General features: G+C 43.7%; 16 protein-coding genes across 16 annotated transcripts; 7 read left to right on the top strand and 9 right to left on the bottom strand.

Annotated features, from left to right (window-relative positions):
- Positions 1-928: 928 nt before the first annotated feature.
- VTP01DRAFT_5028 (uncharacterized protein) lies at positions 929-2,018 on the top strand (the record flags this gene model as incomplete). The annotated part of the gene is made up of 7 exons (XM_069383775.1): positions 929-931; positions 986-1,013; positions 1,068-1,207; positions 1,269-1,375; positions 1,446-1,678; positions 1,739-1,824; positions 1,881-2,018. 7 exons carry the CDS (start codon positions 929-931, stop codon positions 2,016-2,018), a joined length of 735 nt encoding a protein of 244 aa, XP_069235628.1.
- Positions 2,019-2,143: 125 nt separating this feature from the next.
- VTP01DRAFT_5027 (uncharacterized protein) lies at positions 2,144-6,636 on the top strand (the record flags this gene model as incomplete). The annotated part of the gene is made up of 18 exons (XM_069383774.1): positions 2,144-2,204; positions 2,265-2,479; positions 2,528-3,303; positions 3,362-3,470; positions 3,527-3,816; positions 3,871-4,036; positions 4,095-4,205; positions 4,265-4,330; positions 4,396-4,581; positions 4,642-5,034; positions 5,095-5,224; positions 5,281-5,438; positions 5,498-5,657; positions 5,713-5,843; positions 5,902-6,106; positions 6,169-6,399; positions 6,461-6,557; positions 6,618-6,636. 18 exons carry the CDS (start codon positions 2,144-2,146, stop codon positions 6,634-6,636), a joined length of 3,504 nt encoding a protein of 1,167 aa, XP_069235627.1.
- Positions 6,637-6,962: 326 nt separating this feature from the next.
- VTP01DRAFT_5026 (uncharacterized protein) lies at positions 6,963-8,395 on the top strand (the record flags this gene model as incomplete). Its single annotated transcript, XM_069383773.1, has 6 exons — positions 6,963-7,115; positions 7,215-7,343; positions 7,409-7,545; positions 7,606-7,677; positions 7,736-7,860; positions 7,926-8,395. The coding sequence occupies 6 exons, from the start codon at positions 6,963-6,965 to the stop codon at positions 8,393-8,395; spliced, it is 1,086 nt and encodes a 361-aa protein (XP_069235626.1).
- A 105-nt stretch (positions 8,396-8,500) lies between these two features.
- Positions 8,501-9,597, bottom strand: VTP01DRAFT_5025 (uncharacterized protein; the record flags this gene model as incomplete). Its single annotated transcript, XM_069383772.1, has 5 exons — positions 8,501-8,574; positions 8,635-8,728; positions 8,786-9,239; positions 9,313-9,372; positions 9,446-9,597. The coding sequence occupies 5 exons, from the start codon at positions 9,595-9,597 to the stop codon at positions 8,501-8,503; spliced, it is 834 nt and encodes a 277-aa protein (XP_069235625.1).
- An 88-nt stretch (positions 9,598-9,685) lies between these two features.
- Positions 9,686-10,061, top strand: VTP01DRAFT_5024 (uncharacterized protein; the record flags this gene model as incomplete). The annotated part of the gene is made up of 4 exons (XM_069383771.1): positions 9,686-9,769; positions 9,822-9,856; positions 9,916-9,952; positions 10,017-10,061. 4 exons carry the CDS (start codon positions 9,686-9,688, stop codon positions 10,059-10,061), a joined length of 201 nt encoding a protein of 66 aa, XP_069235624.1.
- A 300-nt stretch (positions 10,062-10,361) lies between these two features.
- On the top strand, positions 10,362-11,228 carry VTP01DRAFT_5023 (uncharacterized protein; the record flags this gene model as incomplete). The annotated part of the gene is made up of 5 exons (XM_069383770.1): positions 10,362-10,470; positions 10,536-10,633; positions 10,698-10,740; positions 10,814-10,855; positions 10,927-11,228. The coding sequence occupies 5 exons, from the start codon at positions 10,362-10,364 to the stop codon at positions 11,226-11,228; spliced, it is 594 nt and encodes a 197-aa protein (XP_069235623.1).
- An 854-nt stretch (positions 11,229-12,082) lies between these two features.
- On the top strand, positions 12,083-12,695 carry VTP01DRAFT_5022 (uncharacterized protein; the record flags this gene model as incomplete). The annotated part of the gene is made up of 2 exons (XM_069383769.1): positions 12,083-12,103; positions 12,435-12,695. 2 exons carry the CDS (start codon positions 12,083-12,085, stop codon positions 12,693-12,695), a joined length of 282 nt encoding a protein of 93 aa, XP_069235622.1.
- A 376-nt stretch (positions 12,696-13,071) lies between these two features.
- Positions 13,072-13,784, top strand: VTP01DRAFT_5021 (uncharacterized protein; the record flags this gene model as incomplete). Its single annotated transcript, XM_069383768.1, has 5 exons — positions 13,072-13,118; positions 13,181-13,227; positions 13,314-13,432; positions 13,560-13,610; positions 13,662-13,784. 5 exons carry the CDS (start codon positions 13,072-13,074, stop codon positions 13,782-13,784), a joined length of 387 nt encoding a protein of 128 aa, XP_069235621.1.
- Positions 13,785-14,977: 1,193 nt separating this feature from the next.
- VTP01DRAFT_5020 (uncharacterized protein) lies at positions 14,978-15,220 on the bottom strand (the record flags this gene model as incomplete). The annotated part of the gene is made up of 1 exon (XM_069383767.1): positions 14,978-15,220. The coding sequence occupies one exon, from the start codon at positions 15,218-15,220 to the stop codon at positions 14,978-14,980; it is 243 nt and encodes an 80-aa protein (XP_069235620.1).
- A 549-nt stretch (positions 15,221-15,769) lies between these two features.
- Positions 15,770-16,252, bottom strand: VTP01DRAFT_5019 (uncharacterized protein; the record flags this gene model as incomplete). Its single annotated transcript, XM_069383765.1, has 1 exon — positions 15,770-16,252. One exon carries the CDS (start codon positions 16,250-16,252, stop codon positions 15,770-15,772), a length of 483 nt encoding a protein of 160 aa, XP_069235619.1.
- A 186-nt stretch (positions 16,253-16,438) lies between these two features.
- VTP01DRAFT_5018 (uncharacterized protein) lies at positions 16,439-17,017 on the bottom strand (the record flags this gene model as incomplete). Its single annotated transcript, XM_069383764.1, has 1 exon — positions 16,439-17,017. The coding sequence occupies one exon, from the start codon at positions 17,015-17,017 to the stop codon at positions 16,439-16,441; it is 579 nt and encodes a 192-aa protein (XP_069235618.1).
- A 209-nt stretch (positions 17,018-17,226) lies between these two features.
- VTP01DRAFT_5017 (uncharacterized protein) lies at positions 17,227-17,632 on the bottom strand (the record flags this gene model as incomplete). Its single annotated transcript, XM_069383763.1, has 3 exons — positions 17,227-17,381; positions 17,444-17,548; positions 17,626-17,632. 3 exons carry the CDS (start codon positions 17,630-17,632, stop codon positions 17,227-17,229), a joined length of 267 nt encoding a protein of 88 aa, XP_069235617.1.
- A 1,582-nt stretch (positions 17,633-19,214) lies between these two features.
- On the bottom strand, positions 19,215-20,540 carry VTP01DRAFT_5016 (uncharacterized protein; the record flags this gene model as incomplete). Its single annotated transcript, XM_069383762.1, has 8 exons — positions 19,215-19,449; positions 19,521-19,629; positions 19,692-19,759; positions 19,811-19,900; positions 19,966-20,002; positions 20,064-20,112; positions 20,173-20,278; positions 20,344-20,540. The coding sequence occupies 8 exons, from the start codon at positions 20,538-20,540 to the stop codon at positions 19,215-19,217; spliced, it is 891 nt and encodes a 296-aa protein (XP_069235616.1).
- A 288-nt stretch (positions 20,541-20,828) lies between these two features.
- VTP01DRAFT_5015 (uncharacterized protein) lies at positions 20,829-21,558 on the bottom strand (the record flags this gene model as incomplete). Its single annotated transcript, XM_069383761.1, has 3 exons — positions 20,829-21,347; positions 21,408-21,478; positions 21,543-21,558. The coding sequence occupies 3 exons, from the start codon at positions 21,556-21,558 to the stop codon at positions 20,829-20,831; spliced, it is 606 nt and encodes a 201-aa protein (XP_069235615.1).
- A 292-nt stretch (positions 21,559-21,850) lies between these two features.
- VTP01DRAFT_5014 (uncharacterized protein) lies at positions 21,851-22,410 on the bottom strand (the record flags this gene model as incomplete). The annotated part of the gene is made up of 3 exons (XM_069383760.1): positions 21,851-22,129; positions 22,193-22,232; positions 22,310-22,410. The coding sequence occupies 3 exons, from the start codon at positions 22,408-22,410 to the stop codon at positions 21,851-21,853; spliced, it is 420 nt and encodes a 139-aa protein (XP_069235614.1).
- An 80-nt stretch (positions 22,411-22,490) lies between these two features.
- On the bottom strand, positions 22,491-24,979 carry VTP01DRAFT_5013 (uncharacterized protein; the record flags this gene model as incomplete). Its single annotated transcript, XM_069383759.1, has 12 exons — positions 22,491-22,550; positions 22,610-22,660; positions 22,721-23,296; positions 23,358-23,576; positions 23,636-23,686; positions 23,747-23,936; positions 23,991-24,064; positions 24,118-24,129; positions 24,191-24,402; positions 24,468-24,576; positions 24,641-24,896; positions 24,966-24,979. 12 exons carry the CDS (start codon positions 24,977-24,979, stop codon positions 22,491-22,493), a joined length of 1,824 nt encoding a protein of 607 aa, XP_069235613.1.
- Positions 24,980-25,380: the final 401 nt, after the last annotated feature.

Raw genomic sequence — 25,380 nt, 5'->3', positions numbered from 1 at the left:
GGAGATCAAGGTGCATAACCGACTTGATCTGCTCAGACTTTTGCTACAATGAGTTCTAAAGTTGTATCTTTTGTAATATTTTATCAGCAATCATGCTTGATTTCTAGCTTGGTTTGATTCGACCCAATTCTTCAAGAGTGTCCAACTTAGTGGCATCGTTGTGAAACGCCAGCACGACCAAAAAGCTCGGTAAATGTACTACGGCCGGAGAGATATTCATAGTACAGAAGAAGGCGATGATGCTCTTCTCTCGGGGCATATTTTTATTGGGACATTTCATATGATGAGCTTTGAACATCACGTTGAAGACATCTCTGTATTCGTTTCTTTTTTTTCTCCCTTTTCTCATACTATATAAATGGTTACATCGTCAGTACATCAAGTACTCTTATTAGTCAGTATGGATATTCAATATCCGGCAGACATCAAAAAAATACGACGGTCTTGTTGACCGCATCCTTCTAACAGCTTATAAATTTCCTTCAATAAACTTTCGGACTTACCAGATAGCAAGAGCCATGCTATCTCAGTGTTCTAAAGATGAATTTCAGCTGATGTATGATAACCGTCTCCAAAAGATTCTTACTTTGAATCTCTCGATATCTTCTTGAGCTGATCGAGAGAACTCCAGAATATTTTCTCCTAATTGCTTTTCGGCAGCCTTTACTTCGTCCGACTAGAAATAGCGATTTAGCAGCTCATAACGCTACTTTCAGTGGCAGAGGTGCTCAAATATTGGATACTTGCGCGTCGCTTACAGGTTCCACCTTGACGACGGGGACTGATCAACTAGTGCTAGGTCTTCGTTTTATTCTCCAAATCATCCAATCGCAGGTGTTCCTGCAGCTGAACCCAAAGGGAAAAGCCACGCGCCGTAAAGTTCATGCTTAAGGTCTAACTATAGCACTTGAAGAATACTACCTATATCATGGTGAGCTGCCTGTTTTTGATTTGCATGGAACAGCAGACTAAAATATTTGTATAGTCGCGGATTGAGCTGTTAACACCTGAAGGTAAGCAACTAGCATTGCTGAAACGTCCACGCAGACCTTGTAACGATCGATCAGGTCTTCGAATTGATGGTCGAAGGGCGAACGAATTACGTAAAATCACAGCAAAGACCTCAGTATTTAGTCAATCGGACGGCTCTGCATACTTGGAACAGGGAAACACAAAATGTCTCGTGGCTGTATACGGACCTCGCGAGGTACGCCGGACGGATACGTTGTTACACGCGATTCAATGCTGAATTTATATACACAATGCAGGCACGATACCGACAACAAATGCAAGCAGACCGAGCGCTTCTCAACGTTGAATTTAACATTGCACCATTCAGTACCAGCGAACGTAAGAAACGATCCAAAAATGACAAGTAAGAGTCTGGATTTATTTGCAGATCACTTTCGACCATCGGACTCTTATGCTTTTCATCTCTCTACCAGACGATCCCTGGAAGTCGCAACGTTTATACGGCAAACATTCGAACCGGTTATCCTGACTAGCCAGTTCCCAAGATCCCAAATCGATATCTATGTGCAAGTATTCCAGCATGATGGAGGCATTTTGCAATGTGCTATCAATGCTGCAACTATGGCATTGATTGATGCCGGTATTCCAATGACAGATTACGTATGTGCATGCTCAGCGGGGTGTATCGATAGAGTGCCAGTTCTAGGTAAGATTACGGTTATTGTATAACTTTACTACTTTTTACTAACATGTAATATATTTATAGACTTGAACAGTCTGGAGGAATCATCAGATACTGCCGAGTTGACCGTTGCAATACTCCCAAGAACAGGACAAGTTAACTTGCTTGAGGTAGGAAAAAAATGCACAAGAGCTCGTTCAGACGCTTTTGCTGATATCGGTTTTAGATGGAATCAAGATTACATATTGAACGGTTAACCGAGGTCATGGAACTAGCAAAGCACGGCTGTTTGCAAGTCCATAAAGTGTTGGATGATGTTATTCGACAGAACACACAATATCTTATGGAGCGTTTGAAGGCATAGCAGCGTAATAAATGGTTTTTATGTTTTTTCTTTTCGCCGCTCTGCGCGGGACTTGAAAAGTCATTAAATGCTTCTGTCGCTTTGCAGATCTTGAGTGTTGATTCTGTAGCTGTTGGAGTACTAGCATGAGTACTAGACAAGAGCTTCGGCAGCCCAACATTGAGGCCTGGGAGAAAGGCAAAGGCGGTATGCAGTCTGGGTGGATTTGCCGTGTAAATGACTAGTGACCTGACAGGACGTTTGCAGACCCGACGCAATACAAGAATCTAGACAGCAACATCAAAAAGAACACAACGTTCATTAAGAAATGCAAGACGTCACTTGCAGCGGATATGAAGCAACAGCTACTGAATGATATCAAAAAACTAAGTCTGGAGAAATACATTTCTGAAGTTGTTAGCAGCGTGCTTGAGGGCATGCTAAAGTGCAAAACTAGCACAGACGTCGCAGCATGTGTTGAGGTACGCAATTATACGTCTAAAATCTATAGTTTCCAACCATATTACTAGGTTATCTCTGCTTTGCACCAGCGTTTTCCGGATACCTTTACATTGCTGTTGACATATCACCTCGCTAAAGCGCTCCAACCACCTTCCCGCCAGCTTCTGTCGAGTCTCACGCAAGATCAGCGAGAAAAGGAAGAGTCGTCACGTATATCGAAACAGAGAACGTATCTTCGAATTGCAGTCGAGTTATGGCTCGCTGGAGTCCTTCGAAACGTAGAAGATGGAATACCGACCTTGGCATCGGCGAACATTGAAGGCGTCGAGTCCCAGCGGGACGGTGTAGCTGGACTTGTTGGATCAGCACCTTCCGTAAAGCCAAAGAAGAAGGATGACGCTGGCAACAAATTTGTTGGCTTCATTTACAGTGTACTTTACGACCTGCTTTCTAACGATATGGATGCGCATGCGAATATCTCTCTTGTCGCATCATTTTTAAAAAATTACGGACAGGAAATTCTGGGCATTGTGCCAAGGAGACAGAGAGCTGCAGCGCAGCAGCACAGTGAAGAAGCCGGCGATAAAGGTGCTGCAACTTCAGGAACAGTGAAAGAGCAGAACCCTGCAGTCAGCGAAGAGTGTCAGAACTTGATCAAAGACTTGATTGTGGAATATTATCGCAGCGTCGAAAAGCACCTAGTGAAGGATCACCAGTATATCAAAAAGCTGGACCATCGAAACCGTGAAACGCTTTTTACTCGCGGCGAATTGCCAGAGGATACGAAACAGAACTACGAGAAAGTATCCAAAGTCTATGAGAAGCTGCTGAACAACACACAGACGTGAGTGGACTACAAAGAGGATCTTTGTATTGGACTTGGCTAATTACGGATATGATAGTCTCGCAGACGCTCTGGATATGGAGATGCCCGAACTACCTGAAGAAGAGGATGTGACAAGAGTTTCAATCGTTAGTGCAGGCGCTTCACATGCTTTTGCAGATGCAAAGGTAATAGTATATAAAATATAGTAATGTGATGATATCCAGACTTAACTCTTTGATAGGAATCAGTGACAAACGGTGTCTGGGAGGATGAGGATGCACGGAAATTCTACGAAGATTTACCAGATTTAAGCGTGCTCGTACCTGGCATATTGCTCGAGAACGATTCTGCTAGAAAGGCGGCAACGACAACATCGGGTACTGATGAGGATGCAGCAGCGGAAGCAGAGCAAGAGCAGCAAGCTCCCGAGAAAGACACTACCGCGGAAGACGGTCAAACCGAAGCGGCTGAGGAGACAAATGAGGAAGATGCAGACGTCGATCCGTCCGAGCTTGTGGATAAAGCTTTAGAGTAGGTAGTACTGGACTTGTCACTAGAACTCTCGCTCACGACCGTATCTATTAGCTCCACTGAAAAGGAGGATCTTGGAAATGCAAAGCCATCGCAGCTAGCGCAGTTGGATGCTCTCCTTACTCGTCTACCAACTCTCGGCAATAGAGACCTTATTGACAGTGCTGCAGTCGAATTTTCATATCTCAACTCCAAAGTAGCACGCAAGCGATTAGTAAAGGTATAGTTTTTCTCGATTTTAACACTTAGTCGCTACAGGCTTGCTAATTCTTATGTAGGCTATTCTAAATGTGCCTCGTCAACGAGTTGACCTCTTGCCTTATTATGCTCGTTTGGTCGCCATATTGAACAAATATTTCCCAGATATTGGAGAGACTGTGTTAGCTGCTGTAAGTCTGGCTATATAGTTACTCTCCATACTTGTTTAGTTAACATCGATGTCTATCAGCTGGAACATGAATTCAAAGGTCTTCAGCGGAAGAAGACCCAGGACTTGATAGAATCGCGTGTCAAGGTGAATACAGATTATATCAAGTTATTTCCGAGAACAGTTATATTTATTTATATATGCTGCTGTAGAATATTCGCTTCTTGTCTGAGCTCACAAAGTTTAGAATCACTCCTGCGCATACCATTTTTCATGTTTTCAAGGTTGCACTGGACGATTTTACAAATCAAAACATTGATATCGTGTGCAATCTTCTGGAAACATGTGGTCGATTCCTCCTAAAATCGCCAGAGACTAGTGTTCGCATGGGCAATATGGTAAGGACTCTGCGTTACAAGAATCTGTGATCGATGAAAGACTAATGGGATAATTTTTAGCTCGAGATTGTGATGCGCAAAAAGAACGTGCAACATCTGGATAATCGACAAACATTGATGATCGAAAATGCTTACTATCAAGCTAATCCGCCAGACCGCGTAGCTGTTGTGGAAAGGAAGCGAACACCTATGGAGCTGTACATTCGCAAGATGATCTACGGCGACCTCAACAAGAAATCTTTGGATAAAATCCTCAAGCAACTTCGAAAGCTTCATTGGGAGGATGGAAACATTTTCCGAATGATGGTCAAGATATTCTGCAAGGTCTGGAAAATCAAGTATAGCAATATACACCTCATCGCCATCCTTGCCAGCGGCCTGAACAAGTACCATTCAGACTTTGGTGTACAAGTCGTCGACAGCGTTGTGGAAGAGATCAGAGTTGGATTGGAGGTATGTTCTAGATATATCTTTCGACCGGGAGGTATTTTTTTCTGACTATGCGGGAAATAGCAAAATATATTTAAACATAACCAACGCCGCATTGCCGTTGTCAAGTATTTGGGTGAACTCTACAATTATCGCATGATAGATTCACCTCTTATCTTTGACACTTTGTACACCATTGTAACCCTCGGACATGGTGAGCATTAAATACTTAGAAGATATTATATCTTACTTCTGACATTTTGAATATAGAGTTTGGACGTCCTGCTCGAGAGCGCATATGTCCAATCGATGCTCCCAACGATTTCTTCAGAATTCGTCTCTGCTGCACGCTTTTGGATACCTGTGGCATGTGCTTTGACAGAGGAAGTTCAAAGCGAAAACTCGACCACTTTCTGGTATTTTTCCAGGTAAAGAAATATAATATTGGCCTAAAAAAGATATCTGGGCTTATCATAATACTTTGTAGATGTATATCCTTACCAAATTCAAACCTCCTATGGATGTCGACTTTATGATTAGCGATACCTTTGAACTCTTGAGACCTAAGATGCGGATTTTCTCTACTTACGAAGAAGCAAACGAGGCTGTGGACCAGATTCTCTTGGAGCAGCTCAAATCCGTGCAAGGTAACTTGTCAAACAAATTAATCTATACATACAACCTCCCTAACTTGAATAATAGGAACCGATGGCAAAGTCCCAGAAGATGGTTTTGAAGAGAGCGAAGCTTCTGACGAATCAAGTGATGAAGGCGAAGATGAAGAAAATTTGGACGCCGAAGTAGAAGAAGGCGAAGACGAAGAGAATGAGGAGGTAAGCATTTTGTAATTTAGGCTGCATTGATTTCTTCAATATTGACTGCATGTATCAGACTGGATCATTGGAAAATGACAACGAAGCCGACGAAGATGTTGTTGTTTTGAAGAAACGGCAGGAAGAAATATCGAAGGAAGAAGAGGAGGAATTTGAGCGAGAGTTTAGCCGCATGATGAATGAAAGTATGGAGTCTCGAAAGTTTGAGAAGAAGACAGCTGTGTTGGATGTTCCTATTCCCATGAACCTTCGAGGAGCACAAGGTAATTCAAAAAATATTAATTGCTGCGTTCGCCGCTAAGCTCTGTCTACCACTCTCATGTAGATCGACGAACGGCTTCTGCGCAAGAAAAAGAAGCTAGCCAAGGCAAGATGGCGTTCACCCTCTTGACAAAGAAAGGAAACCGTCAGCAGATCAAGACAATGGAGGTGCCTTCAGATTCAATTTTGGCAGTCAGCACCCGGTCGAAACAAGAAGCGGAGCGTAAAGAGCAGCAACAGCTCAAGAAACTTGTGCTTAACTATGAAGAAAGAGAAGAAGCCGCTGCACGTCAAGGTAGGAATATAATTACATATCTTGTGTTATAATAGACCTCTGACTCAAGATTACATATTAGCCGCCATTGAAGAACGCCAGAGACAGCGCGGCAATTTTCGTGGCAAAAAGGTGTTCCACACGGGTGGAGGTGGCGGCCATGCTTACTCCAGTGCTGGGTGAGTCGGTCTTTTACGGTGGTGTAAACGGTTAGCATTTGTTGACTATATTGCATACAGGCGAGGACGAAAACCATAAAGAAGACGAACTGCTGCAAGCAAATTGAAGTGCTTCAATCACCCTGTTTGCGCAACTATAGCTGTGCGATGGAAGGCGAAGGCGTCACCCTGTGACGGAAACCACCCTTTCTTTCTACAAGGCTATCCTTCAGAGCGGCAGATAGGGGCTTCTTACTGGATGCCTGCTCCATGTATCCCATTCTTTATCAGGCCAATAAAGCGAACATATTGGTACGCCGATCCTTTTGATGCTGTTGTCAAATGATCCAGCGGGATCCGTAAAGTCAAATTGAAATGAATGACTCGCAGAGCTGCACTCCGCTTGTCTTTTGCATAACTTTCAAAATGTTCAAGACACCTGTAAAACGCATCGTCACAAAGCAGGATCTTGACGAATTCCTCAGCTCTGATGCATATCGAACCTTCATTGATTATATTATACGCCTGAACGATTCCGTACGAGATTTAAAGATTGACAGCGATGTTGATATCTCGCCAGTATGTGCTGATTAGTAAACTCTATTTATTGTCGGTTGCGATCAGCAACTTACAACGCAAGTTTTTTCAAAACGATCCGCTGATTGAGCTATATACTAGAATGTCAATGAGATCTTGCAAACACTGGAAACCGTATTGGGCTATATCAAAGAGATACCTCCTGTAGAGAACTCGAAATCGCGTTTTGGCAACCCGGCCTTCCGCGACTTTTACGACCTTGTGCAAAAGGTAAGCTGATATGTCTTGGCTAGTCATTGATAAAGGGGATTTTGATGATGTTTCCGAACTGTTAGAACGTGCATGAATTGATGCATGCATTTGTGCCTGAAGCAGCCATTGAAGAAGTATCTCGATACTTTATCGAAAGTTTTGGCAACCGACGGCGCATTGATTACGGTACAGGCCACGAAGCTAACTTTATAGCATGGTTGTAAGTAGGCATCACCTGATACACAGGGTAGTAATAGCCACTAAATAGCTTGTTTAACAGACTGTGTTTGGAAAAATTGGGTGTTATCACAGCTGACGATGACAAGGCTGTTGTGCTTCGAGTATTTGTAAAGTAGGTCAACTATGCCACCTTCTTTCTTTTCAATATGGCGGGCTGACACACTACGTAGATACATTGCATTGATGCGTCAGTTGCAGTTTGAGTATTGGTTGGAGCCAGCAGGTTCGCATGGTGTGTGGGGACTTGACGATTATCACTTTTTACCATTCATGTTTGGATCATCACAACTGCTAAGTATGTGCTCAATATGGAACAGTTCTCACCATGGTTGGCGCTCATACTTAAGAAAATTTTATTAGACCACAAGTATATCCGCCCGAAATCTATTCACGACAGGGACGTTGTTGAAGAGTTCTCCAAATCTTATATGTACCTCGCCTGCATCCAATTCATCAACCAAGTGAAAACTTCAGCTTCAATCCGGTGGCATTCGCCCATGCTGGATGATATCTCGGCTTGCAAGACCTGGGCTAAAGTCAATCAAGGAATGATAAAGATGTACAAGGCGGAGGTTCTCGGCAAACTACCGATTATGCAGCATTTCATGTTTGGAAGCTTGATATCCTTTGAAGGAGGAACGGCGCATGCGGAAGATCTGGAAGATGAATGCGGTCACGTGCGCCCGCATTCTGAAAAGCAAGATAATACATATGCTATGGGTCAAGAATATCCTGACTGTTGCGGTATTCCTGTGCCTAGCGCCATCGCAGCTGCAGCTGCTTCCAAAGGACGAGGGATGAATGCACCGAGACCGATACCATTTGATTAGAAAAGGGTAAAAAGAAAAAAATAAAAGCACAGATTTAAGTTATAATAATCCGGATAGAAAGAAGACGATACAAAAATTCTGTTTGCTTTATCTAAGCGACCTGCTTTAAAATTTGCTTTGAGGAGGCGTGAGGACCATGTCGGGGTAAGCTTCGTGACCTGGCTTCATCCAATTACCACCTACAGATGCGTTTGTTACTAAAAAGATATATGAATCATGGCTTCTTCTATTACACATACCATCCACAACCAAGGTGACACCAGTGATGTAACTTGCACCCTCAGAGAACAAAAAAAGAGTAGCGTGCTCAATATCCCGGATGGCGCCCATACGCTACAATGTAATCGTAAATGCTACGATTCTAGCTATGCAAGTAAGCGAGAAATTTACCTGCATAGGAACAGACCTTGGGTCGAAAAGACCACCGCCAAGTCTGCTCATGCCTTCGGTGTCAGCAATGGGACCAGGAGCAATACCATTTACGCGAACACCAAAAGGTCCAAACTCAACTGCCCAGTGCTTTGTCAAGGCATCAACGGCAGCTTTGGCGGAACCGGCGTGCTGCTGATAGGGCAAGCCGGTGTAATACAAGGTGGCGCTGACGTTGATGATAGAGCCCTTGGCAGCCTTGATGTGCTCGGCAGCAGCTTTGGTCAAGTTGAAAGTACCGAGCAAGTCAATCTCAACGACGGTGCGGAAGGCATTGTAAGACAGGTTTTGGAAAGGAGCCAAAAAGTTTCCAGCAGCACCGTTGATAAGGAAATCGATGCGTCCAAACTTTTCAATGGTCTTTTGCACCGCATTCTCAACGTCAGCCGGCTTGCGTACGTCTGCAGGAATGGGTCTATGCAAAAAATCGTGTGAGCATAACAACCTTATTTTCTTTTTTGAAAGATCTGTCTACTACTGCTACTTGCATGATTTCGCCGCCAGTCGCCTCGCGCATCTCCTTGGCTGCCTTCTCCAGCTTATCCTTGCTAATAAATTCCATACACCGCGTTAGCCAGCTGTCTTCCGCGGCCTCGTGCCTGAATTTTTTCTTGGCTTTACCTTCGGCTGATAATAACTGCCTTGGCACCGTGACGGACCATAGCCTCGGTCATGCCGCGACAGATGCCGCTACCTCCACCAGAGCAGAGAAGTACTTTGCCGCTGAACAGGTTGGTCTGGAACACCTTCGAAGTCTCGACGACAGTTGCCATTGTTATGATTTTTCAAGTCTGGAGGCTGGCGATCGGCAACGATTCAAGCTTTTATCTGGGAAGTTCGATGCCCCAACTGGAACTGTATATGTCAGCCAAATTGCAAAGTTTACCCCGCATTTTTCACGCTGCTGCTGCTGCTGCTGGGCTTACCAGCCCCAATTATATTCATGCAAGTTTAGCACCACACGTTGCTTTCGAAACATTAACACAAAAGTTTCCAGAAATATGAATACAATTTGATCTTGCATCCAAACATGTATATCTAAGTTGAAAAAGAAAAAAAAACTCATATAATACTCAAACGACGCGAAATAGGTGCGGTTGTTCTTTCGGCATATTCTTTCCAAATCAAGTAGGTGCATTTTCACATGGAACTCTTTACATTTGAATGTTTAGTCATGTCAATTGTTGACAAGGCCCAAGATCATCAAAAGTGTTATGGATGTCAAAGGGAGGATTGAAAGATGTATCGGTCAACTAAGACTAGTTCAGTCCATATTATGCCAACCAAGCTTATATAGTGGATCAGGCTGTAATGCCAAAGTCATACATTTAAATAATTTGAATAAAATATATCAAGATACCATTTATTTCAAGACGACTGCTGACAGTAGAATCTACTATGCCTGCTCTGTATCAGACGTGTTATGCATAAAACCTGATATTAAGAATCCTTTATTTCCTTTAATATATTTATCTCGTTAAGCATCAAGCCACCACTCCGAAACCACCTCCTCCTGCAACTCTGCTCTTGACACACAATGTTCACCAAAAAGTTCGTTGTACCTTTGGCACGATCCTTCTCAGCATCTACCAGAACGTTGGCACGTCGGGCTGTTAGACCGCAACATGCTATCAATACCGTTAGAAGTACGTCCTCTCTTGCACGTAGCTTGCAGATCGCGCTTTATACTTAACCCACCATGCGGCATAAGCTTTCTCTTGCAACGTGCCGCGACTGGACCGGATCGCAGATGCAGAACAGCAGATTAAGCAAGGCACCGAGTATTTGAACCAAGGCTCAATTGATATGGTAGAGTACCACGCTGCAATCAGTTGTTTTGTTATTATATCATGCTGAGCAAAATGACGGGCAGGCGATGAACAGTTATCACAAAAGCGTGCAGTTAGCTCCAAGCGGTAACGGCCACCCAAAAAGCGCTTGTCATATGTTATCGCTGTATACACTGACGTGAGGTTATTGCTACTATAGCGGCAGGTTACTTTAACATTGGCGTATGCTATTTCCAAATGGGTATGTCACTGCAGTCAAAATCCTTTTACCAATAACAAAGGTGGCTCAACTGTATATGCTATTTTTTTCAGGCAAGCACAGAGACGCAATTGAAGCTTTCGAAAAATCGCTCGAGTTCCAACCTAACCAGGCAGATGCACACACAAACATTGCTTCTGCTCATTTGATGCTGAAGAACGTCAACGAGGCTGTCCGACATTTGGAGCAGGCTTCCAACTTCAATCCCTTGGATGGAGAAATCCAATATAACCTTGGATGTGTGTACGAAGCGACGGGCAACTTGGACGGAGCGAGAACTCGTTTCGAAAGAGCAGAAATGCTGGGCATCTCGAAAGCAAAGGAGGCATTGGAGAAATTGGCCAAAAAGCTGTAAATTTGTAGATAAATAGACTGTTTTGTGTTTCTGGAGAACACAGTTATCACTAGGAAGCTCAATTTGTACATTGTATATCTGTCGCAACAACTGAAAAATCTCCCTCTATGTTACAAGAACCTGTGGAAACCCCCACCACACAAGCCAGTTCGGAAGAATGAATTTACCTTCCATCCCATTTCAGCGCTATTATTTAGGCTAAACTGGTGCAGGTAAACGATTGAGCAAAGCTGAGCTATTAGTCATTGCATACATGCAAAAAAAGGAAATGAACGGTATATGGCTATATACACTCTTTCTTTTTTGTATGAAAAGTTTATTCAGTCATGGCAGAGCCATATGAAATTTAAGTAACTAATTCTTTGTTATTAAAAGAAGAAATCAAGGATAAACATCTACTTGTGATCTCCTTTTTTTATGTATAAAGGTTTATTTGGCGATGGACAAGACGTCCATCGGTGGTAAGCCGAAGATAAATGGAAAAAATAAAATAAAGTTAAATGACTAAGCTCGATAGATCAACTATTAAACAGAGTCATACAGGACTTCTAGCTTGGGCAATGCGGATGGAGGTAGCAATCGCTTCTGCGGCAACTGCGTTAGGGTCAAAAGAAAACATGTCGCCAATGGGCTTTCCATATCGATGCGATCGTACATGCAACGATATGGGTCCATTCTAGGTCAAAGTGCGGAAGAACCTTATAGCGAGTGATACGGACACTTTTTCCAAAAATTAATGTCGCTGCAATTTGCCGTTTTGCGACACAACTTTTGGGAAAAAGTGGACATTCAGAATATCTCGACAGGCCAGAAATCGTTCCTGAGTTAAGAACTTTTGACAAACTTGAGACCAAATGATCAACTTCAACGGACAGGTAAGGAGGAAATGCTGTTGGGATTCAGGTTGGTGACAGAGCGGACACAGAGGAGAAGGAAAACGATTCGGTAATATCTTGTGGAGATTTTGTCATCTACTTGTGATCTCCAGAACGTCGGCTATGTACACTCTTTCCGGAAAGTAATGCCGCTCCTAGTGGAAATTGGTGTCGCATTTTGTCAAAAATCAAGTTCGCGTTTCCCAAAAAGAGAGGACTATATAAAGTACGTGGATGTTCCAGCTTTTGTTTTCCTTCTTCCTACTATATCACACAACCAAAGTACTGCACTATACACATTTCAAAATGGATAACAAATTTTTCTATGAAGATGGGCAAGGCAACGTCGTTGATGAATATGACAGTCCTGGAACCCATGGACTATCTTGTGGACGAGGAGACGTGCGCTCTTGAAACTGTGAGCTCGCACACGCCGTATTTGTGTAATATGCCTCGTGAGAGCGACCGTGAGCAGAGCGATGAACCAAAGGACGTAGACGTCCACATGAGAGAAGCTACTGTCAAGCGAGTACACACTCTACTCAGACCAGGACAAGCGAGATTTTTTAAACTGATGTTTGAGAAGTACTGAGCGCATCAGCTGCTGCGAAGCAGTTGGGAATTCCTGTGCTGCAAGAGCAACGACGATCCGGAAACGTATATGTACCTGCAGCCTCAGGACTTGCAATACGGGAAAAGGACCCAAGCCGATCATATGTGCTGGAGGCCTTAAAAGCTTTCCGAATTGTGTGTCAAGGATTAAGCCAGCTGATGAAAGACGATATAACATACGCCGACTTTCCGTTACGACTGTGGACGCGTCAAGCCAGTGCAGCAACTTGGGACGATCAGCAAAAAAACTTTTTCCGTACAATTGCCCTTACTATGACCGGCTTCTGGGAAACCGCATCAAGAAAGCTTTTGACCAAAACCATGAATGATCGTTATGGGTGGAATCTATCGTGCCGATGTTCAAGTACATAGCTGCATGTAATGAGTTGGTCGTTTTTAGCTGGTGAGATGCTGTTCAAAAGTAGTCTGTCCAATATATACTGATTTGAACCTCTGACGTCAAAGGTGTGAAGTCATCGTCACATCCCACTTTAAATCGCAAATCATGCCAAGTGTATGGAAGAATCAGAGGGAGAGACTCTTTGCAGACAACCTAGGAAGGGGAGGCGATTCCGACTCATTTTAATGGAATTATCAGGCAGCTACGCTGCTGAAAGGGTGGATCTTACTATGGAAGATACATGGAAACTCATAATCCTGATTACGGACTCTTTACGCAAAGAGCTTATCAATTACCAAGACGGCCGGTTCGCTACGGTGAAGGAATTAGCCATTTACGGTGCAACGCATTCAGAGTACAGTTACCTTGCTGAAAACAACAATTTATGACGAAAATTTATGGCAAACGGTAGAGCTACGAAACGCACAAATACCAACGGACTAGGCGAATCGCTTTGACGTCACGAAAGTTTTCGAGCTGTTATGCATGTTGGATGTAAATAGGTGAAACCATTAGATATTTACCAATGCCTCATATCCCCGATAGGTGGAATTATCGAAGCAAAAACAGGTTCGATCTACTTTGATGCAAGAGAAGCAAGTCGGTATTGCGGAAACCATACGCTGGCGTCTCAAAAACTCACGTCTGATCGATGATTTAGCCGAATAACTTGCTTGATATTCGATCCTTTCTACCACATTCATTACAATCACCGTACCATTTATTTTTTCTTGTTCTATAAAGTTGCAGTCGTTTATCACGACGGAATAGCCATCCATGACAGCAATGGGTATCCATACGACATTTATTGACGTTCTGGAAACGCTGCATGGCTGGTGAAAAAGGATTATAGACAGATTTCTTTTAATAAACACTATATCCCACTGTCTTCTGAATGCTATCCATCTAGCTCAAGTTCATGGCCAATCCATTTCAGGACAGGTGGCCCACCAGATTCGCTTGGTTGCTCATTTTCGCTGCTGGAATGGCTCAATTTTGGAGGCGTGGCTCAAATGCGTTAGTTGACGTAGTGCAGACTGCAGATATGGTACTAAGCTCGGCTCAGAGAGCTTACTACAATATCTGAAGCCAAAACGGAGTCATCAGAATTGACTTAGGTGCGACTGTCAAATAGAGAAATTAGGGTACGTTTGCCATTACCAAACGAGGAAACCAAGGTGCGTTTGCCAGCGCACACCCTCGCTTCCAAACAAGGAAACCATGGTGCGCTGGTAAACCGCTGTGGCCATACTGCTTTTTGACGAAATTTTCGCGCAACTTGGGACAACTTGCGCTATATGAAAATATTCTTTGTGACTTGATGAAAAGAATCGACGTTAATGATTCGTGCTGAGTATGTTTTACAATGTCTCCACGTACAAGTATGTTACATGCCTCAAGCATAGTCTCCAAGAAGCACAAAAGCCGTCCCGAAGTAGCATCAACGCGAGAATTGATAATTCATAGGCTCATATTGTACTCTTTCGTTCTGCTGCTTACTTCTGCTGAATTAAAAAATTTAAGTATGCGTTTATAGAAATTCTATCCAGTTATGGTCGGAAGAGCGAGGTGAGATAATGTCCGTGCGTTTCACGGATGCCATTTCCGGCAGCACCTTGAGCTTTTACATGGTTAGCAATCAGAAACCGAACTCAAGCCTTAAAAACATGCTTACCCGTGTGGAAGGTAGGTGACTTTGTATTCAGCATTTGCAAGGCTGAATATTTCTGGAAGGAAGGCTTTGCCCGGTGTAATAGTTGGTTTATCGATCCACATTATTCCCCTACAGATGTTGCTTGCGTTACACCATCTGCCACTCTACCGAGCTTATCGGCGAGAGGCCACATGCTGCGAGTGAGGTGCTAGACCTTCATCAGCGATTTTTTGCTTTCCTTGATAGTTTTAATGCTTTCGATGATCGGTTCAAGCAAGGATTCCTGCGCCTTCTCAAGGTTATGTTCCGCTTCGGCTCGGCTGATCATCATCGGTTTGCTCCTGTCTACCTTTTGCGTCTCTGTTTGATACACAGGCATTGGTACAGTAACTGGCGCTTTGTTTTGTGCGTCTCCTCCTCCTCGTCGCCGTCGTTGTCCTCGGCTACGCATAACGGGAAAAGAGTGGAAGAATACCGGCAAGGTCCCACCATCATGCGCTTTTTCATCAAGCGCAAGCAAGGGTTTAGACTCTGCTAGATTTGATGCAAGGAATTAGGTACAAACTGTCCAATTTTTCAACGACTGTTGCTGAAAAACATCTGATCTGCATAAGTCTTCAGCGTCTCTACTTGCTCCTTTTTTTAAAAAAATATCAAGCATATATCTTGGATCAAAGAACGGGTTTTTTCCTTAGAATCCGCGCAAGTGAACGAAACGTTGGTCCTAGGCACATGGAAGTTGGCGCGATTTCAAAGAATTTTACCTAAACGTAGGAAAAGTTTACTTGGGCCCACAAAAACTTAGCTCTGCTTGGGAAGATGATTTATAGCACTCTTGAGAAAGTTGGTTCTCAGTGGAATTTAGTTATAATTCCTTCCGAAGATTATTGGCTCGACCATCACCATGCTTTTGTCTTCGCAGGGAAATTGGACCGTCAGAATGTAGAATGCCTATCATAGCTCACGGACGGTAATGTATACTTTTATTCATAGAAAAACCTCAAAATGACACTGTATGTTGAACCCATCCTTCAAGGTCCGAGGGAGTTACATGAGCAATTGCATGGATAATACGGCCTGTGAGCGTCTCTTTCTCCAGCATCGGACCACGTCTAACCAATGTTTTTACTTTCGAGAAAAGTTCCTCGATGGGGTTTAGAAATGGAGAATATGCTGGCACAAATAGAGCGTTGAAACCACGACTCCAGATCGCGTTTGTCACGAATTCAGGCTTGTGAATTGGAACGTTATCGAAAACAGGATAATGTCCGTGTAGGCTTTTTGTGTCAAGCTTGTCCATAGCTCTGTTGATGAGAGCTAGAAAATCACCAGCCTTTGTTCCTCCTTTTGCGACCTTAACCGATGCTTCTACGATCTCGGTTCCGGATATTGCAGCCAGGAGCGACATTGACGGCTGGCGAGCAGTGGGTACGATAATTCGAGCAGGCTCGCCTTTCCTCAATCGAGCAAATGCTCTTCTCATGTGCGCATTGAAGCTTGCCTCGTCTTTGAAGACACAGTTTCTCAGATAATCCACATGGCCCTCTAATATCCAAGTTTATACAAATTGATGTCGACTTTCTTTTACTTCCTCGCTGTTCCTCTTTTCAGGATAGTTCACAGCGCGCTTGAGAATTAGCGCACATTTTGCACGAAGATGCTTGGAGAGTTATCCCACGGAAACAGTAAGGCCCATATTATTTTGTAACTCTTCTTGAATCTCTTCAAGCGCTGCTGTTGGATTTTGATCGCAAAAGTCGATCAGAAAAGCGGTGTGAGCATTGCTTAGTTTCGGTGCAGCTATGCGGCCTCGTTTCTTTGGCGCTGGGGCTCCTTCCGTGCTATCAAAATATTGTTTGATATAGTAACGGCTGGTGCTGCTTGGCATCCCCAGTCGTTCTCCGCAAGCATTGATTGTCAATCCTTGATCATAATGTGCGCTGAGGAGAAGTTCAATCTGCCTTGCATCATATTTCCTGTACTTTCCACGGTTTTTTCTATGAGCCCGTCTGCGTTGATTTATCCTTTCGCCTTGATCAGTACTTGCTCCTGCTGTGTTACGATCTGAAGATTCTTCTTGGGCAACTCGCATAGACTGCTGGCGTTCAGTGATAGCCAATGATAGAAACTGTTGGCCTTGCTGTCTTTGTCGTGTGGCAGTATCCTCATTCTCGTATTCATCCATACCTTCGTCCTCATCTGGCAGCGTTTCCGTACGATTGAAAGCGTCCGAGCTATTGTAGACCATATCAACAGCTTGCCGGTAATCAAATGAATATCCTAACTGGGGAGCAGGCGAGACTTGCTCCGCGAAATTAGGATACTGGTCATCAAGCGATGACGGAAGTATCTCTCATCAAAGCATGTACAGTTTCCCTTGGAGTTGCTGTCTCTACTGCGTGATATGTAAGCACTATCGTATTACAACCTTACAAGAAATACAGGATACTGGCATAGCTAACCTGTGCTTCTATGTTCGAGTGTAGGTGGATCATCCGAAGGGCTGCTGTGGTCAACGAGATGACCTATTTCATCCGAGAATATTGGCTGTCTTGGTTCTAATTGCATATGATTGTAAAATGCTTCAGTTCTTTGCTGTTCATTTGATTCGGCTAGGGAATGATTTCAGCAGTTAAGTATGATATTCTGGATTCGAGATTAGGCAGAGGAATACTAAGCGTTCGCTCAACGCTTTCAAGGCCAGATCTCTCCAAAGTGCTCACTGAATGGACATTAGCTGCTTCTGGAGAAGTGATTGCTTTTTGTGCTTTAAGACCGTCTGTCAGAATCCGCGGATCTAACTTATTATAAATTGCCTTGACATAGACGCTGTCTATGCATAAGTACTAAACTCACCGCTCATTGCATGAGAGGACTTCGCGCTGCTTCTGTTTGGTCCGGAATTGTAAGGTGCGCCTGGACGAACTCGAAAATAATGGTGACCTTGCCTTTCCTTTCCAGTATGATCTTTCTCTTCCCATGTGAGTGGCAAACTTTCGACGGCACTTGTCAGCGATAATAGATTGTCTGTATTTCCAGATTCTCGATTCCCACTTGCGCCCTTATGCCGACGAGTGGCTGAAAGGTTTCCTTTGGCATCAAGGGTTGTTGTGGGAAAGAAATGAAAACGCCTTGTTGACAGGAATGACTGCCATATATTCTGAGAGCTGGAAATAAACATGAAATAAGCATGAAACGACAGGAGTCAACGAGAAACTTTACCGGTCTTGTCTAAAAGGACTTCCTTTGCTCCTCTTCATACAGTAATCGTACAACTATAGACGTTAATTCAATACGGTGAAGTTGCAGTCGACGGAAGTAAGCTTAAAATTCAGATGTATGCAGAACACGAATGCGATATCATACATGTCCTTTCCTATGTATCGTTCCGTTGTTTGTCGATTATGTTTACGTGCCAATATCTATATGTACAATTCTAAAATATGTTGAGACTACAATAGATATGAAACCTTTTTTCCATACCCCTAGTTACAAGATTCTTGTACTACGTACATACATCGTAAAGAAAAATCCATCCATCTCCATGGAGCTTATGTTTCTTCCCAGATACATAAAATCGCTATAAAAAGAAAACTTGTTCATTGTTCATTGCGAGCTTACTAATAAGCGTATTATTGTTTATGTCCTGATCAAATATGATGACATATTCGAGAATTTTGCTGACAGTGAACTGGCGGATCTCTAGATTGCTCCCGTTACTTCGAAATTTTGACAACCCAATTTTGCCAGCTTTAGTTGAAGTTTTCGTGGCAAAGCCAAAAGCATAGTGATGGTCGAGCCAATAACCTTCCTTCGAAAGAAACTCTAACCAAATTCCACTGAAACCAACTTTCTAACGAGTGTTATAAACCATCTTCCCAAGCAGAGCTAAGTATTTTGTGGGTCCAAATAAACTTTTCCTACGTTTAGGTAAAATTCTTTGAAATCGCGCCAACTTCCATGTGCCTAGGACCAACGTTTCGTTCACTTGCGCGGATTCTAAGGAAAAAACCTTAACAATTTCACATTGAAGAAAGACACATTAAATCCTAGCGCAAAGCCACAGCTCAAGAACGCTGGCACAAGATCACAGGCGTATTATAGAAAACACATTACTGCAAAATTTTCCCCACACTGACGCAACGGGTTAGGAAAAACTCTGTAGCAACACAGTCCTTCATAACCTTCCTAATACGGTATCATAGGTGCGTTTTGCCGGCGCACCTATGATACCGTATTATGAAGGACTGCTGCTGGGCAAAACGCACCGTGGTCAATATTTAGTTTGCAGGCGCATGTTTGATTACATTATAGCTGAAGTGTGCTGCTCAAAGAGATGATGTGAAGATAGAACACTGATGTACAGATCGAACAATACTTTCCAGAAAAGAGTGTGCATCAAAAAATCTAGCTACGTTGCTGCATTGTATTACGATTTCTACTATCTAACTCCAAACGCGGATGCATCCATCATCTCCGGCAGTTACCATGGCAGTATCTGAAGGATGATAGTCGACTGATACCACGATGCCGTCGTGCGATTTCAACTTTTTAACCAGCTTGGCGTCGAGTACATCCCATATATAAACATGACCATCCTCAGAACCACTGATAGCGTGTGCATCTGTGTTGTTAAGTGCAGAGTCGATTTTATATTGCTTATGCTGATGTCCTTTGAATCTAGTTATGCGAAGAAATTAGATATACATTACGCAGCTTTCCTTATACAACAGGGTCAGAACTACACTTACTCGTTCAACAGTGTGCCGTTTGACTTATCCATCAACCGTATTGTGTCATCCAATGTACTAACTAGGATACAGTTTCCATCGTGTGACAATGTAGCAGATGTAATTGCCGCTGAAAGACGCACAAGTTATTAAGCGAATGTAATAACTTGCATCACAGAAATTCTCTCTTACGTCCAATGTAGTCTTCCAGTAATTGGCCCATTCTTAAGTCGTACGTCCGTAAGCGTCCATCGGCACACCTACGCAGAAAAAAATTAGCCACGCTAGAGGATATCACGATCCTGACATACCCTGCTACGATTTCTACTCCTTTTACGTGAACAGACATGACGCTGTCTTTGCAGTCTTCAATTACTTGTATCGGTGAAAAGTTGGTTGACCTGTTATCGAGTTCATCAGTAACACATCATTTGGTAACTTTAGCTCTAAGAAAGTGACAACTAACCGACAATCCCATATCCGGATCGTAGCATCGAACGAACCTAAACAAATTATGGGAATGAGTACTGTTTGACACATGGGGCCCCATTTGACGTTACAAACCGCTAACGAGGACGGTCGCTTCTTCGTTAAAGTCAACACTGTTCACTCTCTATAAGATGATGTAAGATACATCAGAAAAGAAAAACCGTAGTAGAGAATACATGCCTACCTCCCAATGTGCTGTGTAACGTCTCAGTATCTCTGCAGTGCCAACATCCCACAGCAACACGGCGCGATCAGCACCGCAGCTAGCGATCTTTGCATTATCCGAAGCTCTAATCGTAGAGAGAATAGCGTTAAAAGACTGTAAAGATATTTGCGATAAAAGATTCTCTCATACACAGCGACACCAAGGACATCTCGCCCGTGGCCATTGTATGATTGAATGGCAGATCCGCTTGCAGGATTCCATAACCAGACTGTTCGATCGCGTCCGCCTGACAGGCAGTATTGCCCAGACTTGTTGTAGCATACATCGTTGACCGGGCCCTTGTGGCCTTTAAGGACGTGGTTGCATTCTGTTGGGTATGGCGCCATAGTGTTCAAGTTGTTGGAAATAATGGGTGAGTTCGCAGATCCGCTGATTGGACAAACGAATAAGCAATGTTATGCCGTTGAATAATTTTCTATCTGGCTAATTGTTCGATAAGTCATTCATCGTGCTACTTGCAGTGAAGAGATAAATCAGATTATGATGGAAACCGAAGCAAATATGCCCCATCCTTTGTGTATTCAAAAAGTGTGAGCTAATGCATATATTACAAAAAGCGATCAGCGAGTGTATATGGCATAACTATGGAATCACAAAATATCGACTTGGACATGCTACAATGATTTCTTTTTTCCCTCTTGCTCTGCAGACTGTCCGTTTGCGTCGCTGCCATTGATTTGTCTTGAGCCCTCATCCTCATCCTCGTCTTCGTCATCTTCTACTTTAAATATTGCCGCTCGTGTTTCGCAAGTTGCAGATAAGGGAGTTGATGAATCTGCTTTTGCTGCTGGTGGTGGTGGTGACGATGATGCTTGAGCTTGTGGGCTGCTTGGAGCAGCAGCAACAGCAGCGCTTTGCATGGCTCCGAATTCCTCATCGTCTGATGTTCGATCCAGGCTGCGACGCTCAGTTCGGTATCGTGTATCATGCTCATCCTCCTCACCGTCATCGTAATCGTTTAGCAGACCCTGTGCCGAGTCAGGGTCGCCCTGTTCTTCGTCCGAAACATCGTATCCACGTCGCTGGCGTGTGTTTGTAGGTCGCAAGGGGAAACTGAACTGGTTGGGTAGCAGCCTATTTGCTCTTCGCAAGCAGAAACACATGCCTATGCCAAGCATAACAACTAGAGCATACTATCCCAGGATGCATCAGAGTGAACGAACGATTTCCGAAACGAGATTCCACGAACGTACCACCACAATGGTTGACGGCAAGTCATAGTCCTTTATATGTCCGGCGCGTTTCTCAAAGTATTGTTTGTATACTATTGTAAGCGATGGTTAACGTCCAAGTGTAGAACAAGGCCCTCATTGTTGACCGGACTATACGTTGCTCCTCCTCCATGTATGGCGACTTCTTTCCTGCAGACGACAGAGAGAAAGAGAGTGGGGATCCCCGAATCAAATCCCCGCCAAGACGATCAGCAGGACTGCCATCCACTATCTCATAGATGCCACCTTAGTAATCCTGATACTACGCATTCATTATATTTCACTCTCTTCAATTTCCAATTGGAAGTAGAAAATCTCATAATCATAGAAAGCGTAAGTATCAACTTAAGAGTTTTGAGGGGAATAATATAGCACGCAAAAAGGATCTTTAATTTTCATGCAGTTATGCATGAAAAAGAACGTGTTTACATTCGAGCTCGGTGTTCCAGCAATGAGGGACCCAAGACTAGAATGCAAGGACCTCCCGCGATGATATCCAAACCGGCGTCGCGTGCATAATCCATGACAGCTTGGTCTTCCGCGCCAGGCTGAAGCCAGTACTTTGTGAATCCGAGCTCTTTGCCCTTCTTGAGAACATCAAGTGTTATTTTGGGTGGTGTGATGATCGACAATGCTGTTTCTTTTGGATTTGGAAGCTGACTGATATCAGTTACAGCCGGCAAGGATTCTACAGTGCTCTCTCGCTATACGGTGCAAAAAGCCTTCAGAGTCTATATGCAAGTAGTATGACCGGCAAAACAACATACTGGGTTTATAGGTGTCACTGGCAAGTTGTGGCCTTGGTACCTAATAGTTGGAATAGACTCTGGTTAGATATGATGGCCATTGACATTGTGAATTGCTTAAGTTTCCAGGGTGTTTACCAGCGCAAGACACGGTTTCCATACTTGCTTCTATCAGTGCTCGCACCAACAACAGCAAACGATTTACTAGTAATGAAGTTGAACGCAGTGGCAGGGTTCATGACAAAAAGCAAGACAGAAAGAGATACAAGTCATTTGCGTGTGACAATTTCTACGGCAGTAAGCTTTTATTTCCAGAAGCTTAATCTGTAAGCAGCTTCGTTACTTTGCCTATGCCTTTCGTTCGTCCTTCTCTGAAAATCTACGCATCGGATTGTTCAGAACTTGCTTGTATATTATGTGGATAATGGTTATACTTACTAGGCGTGTGCCCACCCGAAGATACTCTGGGTACTTGACAAACTCAAATTGCTGGATATAGAAACTTAGCCCAAAAGTACAGCAAAAAAGGCCACCTGTCATTAAACTTACCACTTTGGCGCGATCTCCCGTTCGAAGAACCTGCTTCTCCATATGGATTATACTTGCTGTCTGTTTCACAGCACCGCAGTGGACCATCGCTTGATATTTCTGTTTGATCGTCGTGGAATGATAAAGCACAACAACTTCAGCCTCGAAACGCTTTGATGCCTTTGGCATCGGTTTGTCCTTGTCATACGCCAGAACAACCATGCCCTTGCGTATTGCATTTCGCCGTATATTCTTGAGTGCAAATGTAACGCTCTGTCCAGCTCTAGCAGCCGGTACTGGCACTCGTTTGCGGTGGATACCCTTGATGCTCGTCACATTGAAAGCGCCGGTGCTGTCAGGCCCAATCAAAACCTTGTCTCCAACATGGGTCGTGCCGGTCATCATGGTACCGCTGACAACCGTACCCACGAATGGTACAGAGTATGTCTCATTAATTTCGTACAATAAAGGAGTATCAAGGTCGTATTTTGCTTGCGATGGAAGGATATTTAAAAAGTTGCGCAGTAGATCGAGACCCTGCCCAGTGACATTGCTGATTTGGAAGATAGGACATAAGCGTTCGCTAACAAAATTTTGCTTGATGCAAACCGCTCGTTGGCATAATTTTCTACACTATGCAAGATAAAACTATACTTACAGCAGTGACAACTACATCGTTGTCGTTCTCAACAAACAGTGGTATTTTGCGACATGACTTGGAACGGAGTATCTTTGTGAGATCTTTAATCGTGTTCTCCAAGACATTTGTAGGGCACCGATCGATCTTTGTTACGACTACAAGCACTGGGATGTTGAGAGAGAGCGCAAGTCCCAGGTGCTCCTTGCTCATGCCAATCATGCCTGCATTTGCACCGACCTAACCAAATCCAACTTCGTAACCGCTATATTTTTTTTGAATTTTTATCACGTCCATACCATAAGCATCGCAAATTCAGGAGAACTACCAGTCATGCCAAAGACAGTTGTCTACAGAGAAACCGTTGTCAGCTATTTTTTAAACTTCTGACAACCATGCCAATTAATTACCTTTAGATACTTCTCATGTCCTGCAAGATCGACAAAGCTAAGAACTTTGGTAGCACGCGTGCACACTTCCTCCCAAGTCAGTTTGCGACCTGTCATGCTAGCTTGGGTGATAGGCTGGGACTTGGAGTCGAAGCCTAAGATTTCGCCTCCTACACTCGACGTCCGTCCTGATTCGATTTCATGCTTGTGTCTATGAAATCGCTCAATAACAAGTTTAATCTATGGCAATAATCTCCAGGCTTACCGAAATAGATTTACACGGGCTTTTCCTCGGCCATCATCCAATATGCCCTTTGTTAATACGCCGAGCAAGGTTGACTAGGTATCTGATAAGTACTCGACCGTATTCCGATACATACACCTCATGATACCTTTCCAGCATCCTAACATTCATGCTATTTAGTCCCTGTCATGTTCAAATCTTACGGCAGCTAGTATACATGCCACATTGCCGACAACAGCTATTCGAATTTCCAAAAGCTCCTCTACACTTTTCGGCCGCCGTCGAATCATCAAGTTTGCCAGGATTCCTTGATCATGCTTTTCACGTTCATCGATAGCTGCATAATCAGCACCGAGGTCTGCTGCAATCGTTCCAATAGTTGCAAGTGCTTTCTGGTAATCATCCCTTGTCAAATGCATCGGTGTACCGTCGTCTGGGATTCATTAATTGTTTATCAGAATACAGTCTACCATGTCGTCCGGGTGACCATCTAGGTACCTTCCAGACCGATCTCAAATAGCGTCTCTCCTCGGCCTTCCTCTATCCGTGCAGATATTAATTGTTTCAAGTCTTGGATATCCGTCTCATTTGCTTCAAGTAGTTTATCCTAAGGGCGCGCGCGCATATCAGTTCACTGTTACAGCCAAGGTGTAGCCCACTAGGCTACTGACCCTTAACGTTCGCTCGCCAGATATTGAGTCTACATCATCATGGTCAGCATCCTCGTGGTGTCCACCTATCCGCCCTGTAGGATCAAAGAGGAAACTGTGCTGTTGCTGTTGTCTATTGTCGCCGGAAATGTCGCCAGTGTCCTTGTTTACACTGGCTTTCAGCAATGCATTTGCTAGCTCTGTAACGCTGTCGCGGCCGTTCGAGGTCATGATCGTTCCAAGGAGCGTCTCAGTCAAAAGTTGCAAAGACAGCAATCTGCGCATGAACGATCTGAGTTTATAAGCATGTCCAGTTGGCCGCAGCATTCACCTGCGAATGACTCACTGTTGCAAGCACATTGGCTCGGCTTGGATTCCGCGCCACTTTTCGATGACATGCAGAAATTGAAAGGGCTATCGGTTACCACGCAGAAAAGGCAGCAGAGAGCTACATACAAAATACATATACTGACTTCCTGCTTACGGTGGATAAGTTGTTGTCAGATGTTATGTTTGTCCCTCCACGCTCATCACTGTAAAGGATTTGGCCTGTTTTAAGCAGCGTCCGAGTTACTGTCTTTAGCATAGCTTTCACAAAGATGTGAGAATGGAAACCACGCTTCTATCATAGCCAAAAGAAATTCACGTACTGCTTGTTCGAGATGATATCTTTTCGGCGATCGCAAAGCAAACATACATTTCTGGACTTGAAAAAATATCTGAAAACTATTCTATCAGATAAATGCTTGCTTGTAATATTT

This window comes from Rhizomucor pusillus, assembly GCF_041956525.1.
Source record: "Rhizomucor pusillus strain CBS 183.67 unplaced genomic scaffold VTP01scaffold_20, whole genome shotgun sequence".
Classification (NCBI taxonomy): domain Eukaryota; kingdom Fungi; phylum Mucoromycota; class Mucoromycetes; order Mucorales; family Lichtheimiaceae; genus Rhizomucor; species Rhizomucor pusillus.
This window is presented reverse-complemented; position numbering and strand designations above follow the sequence as displayed.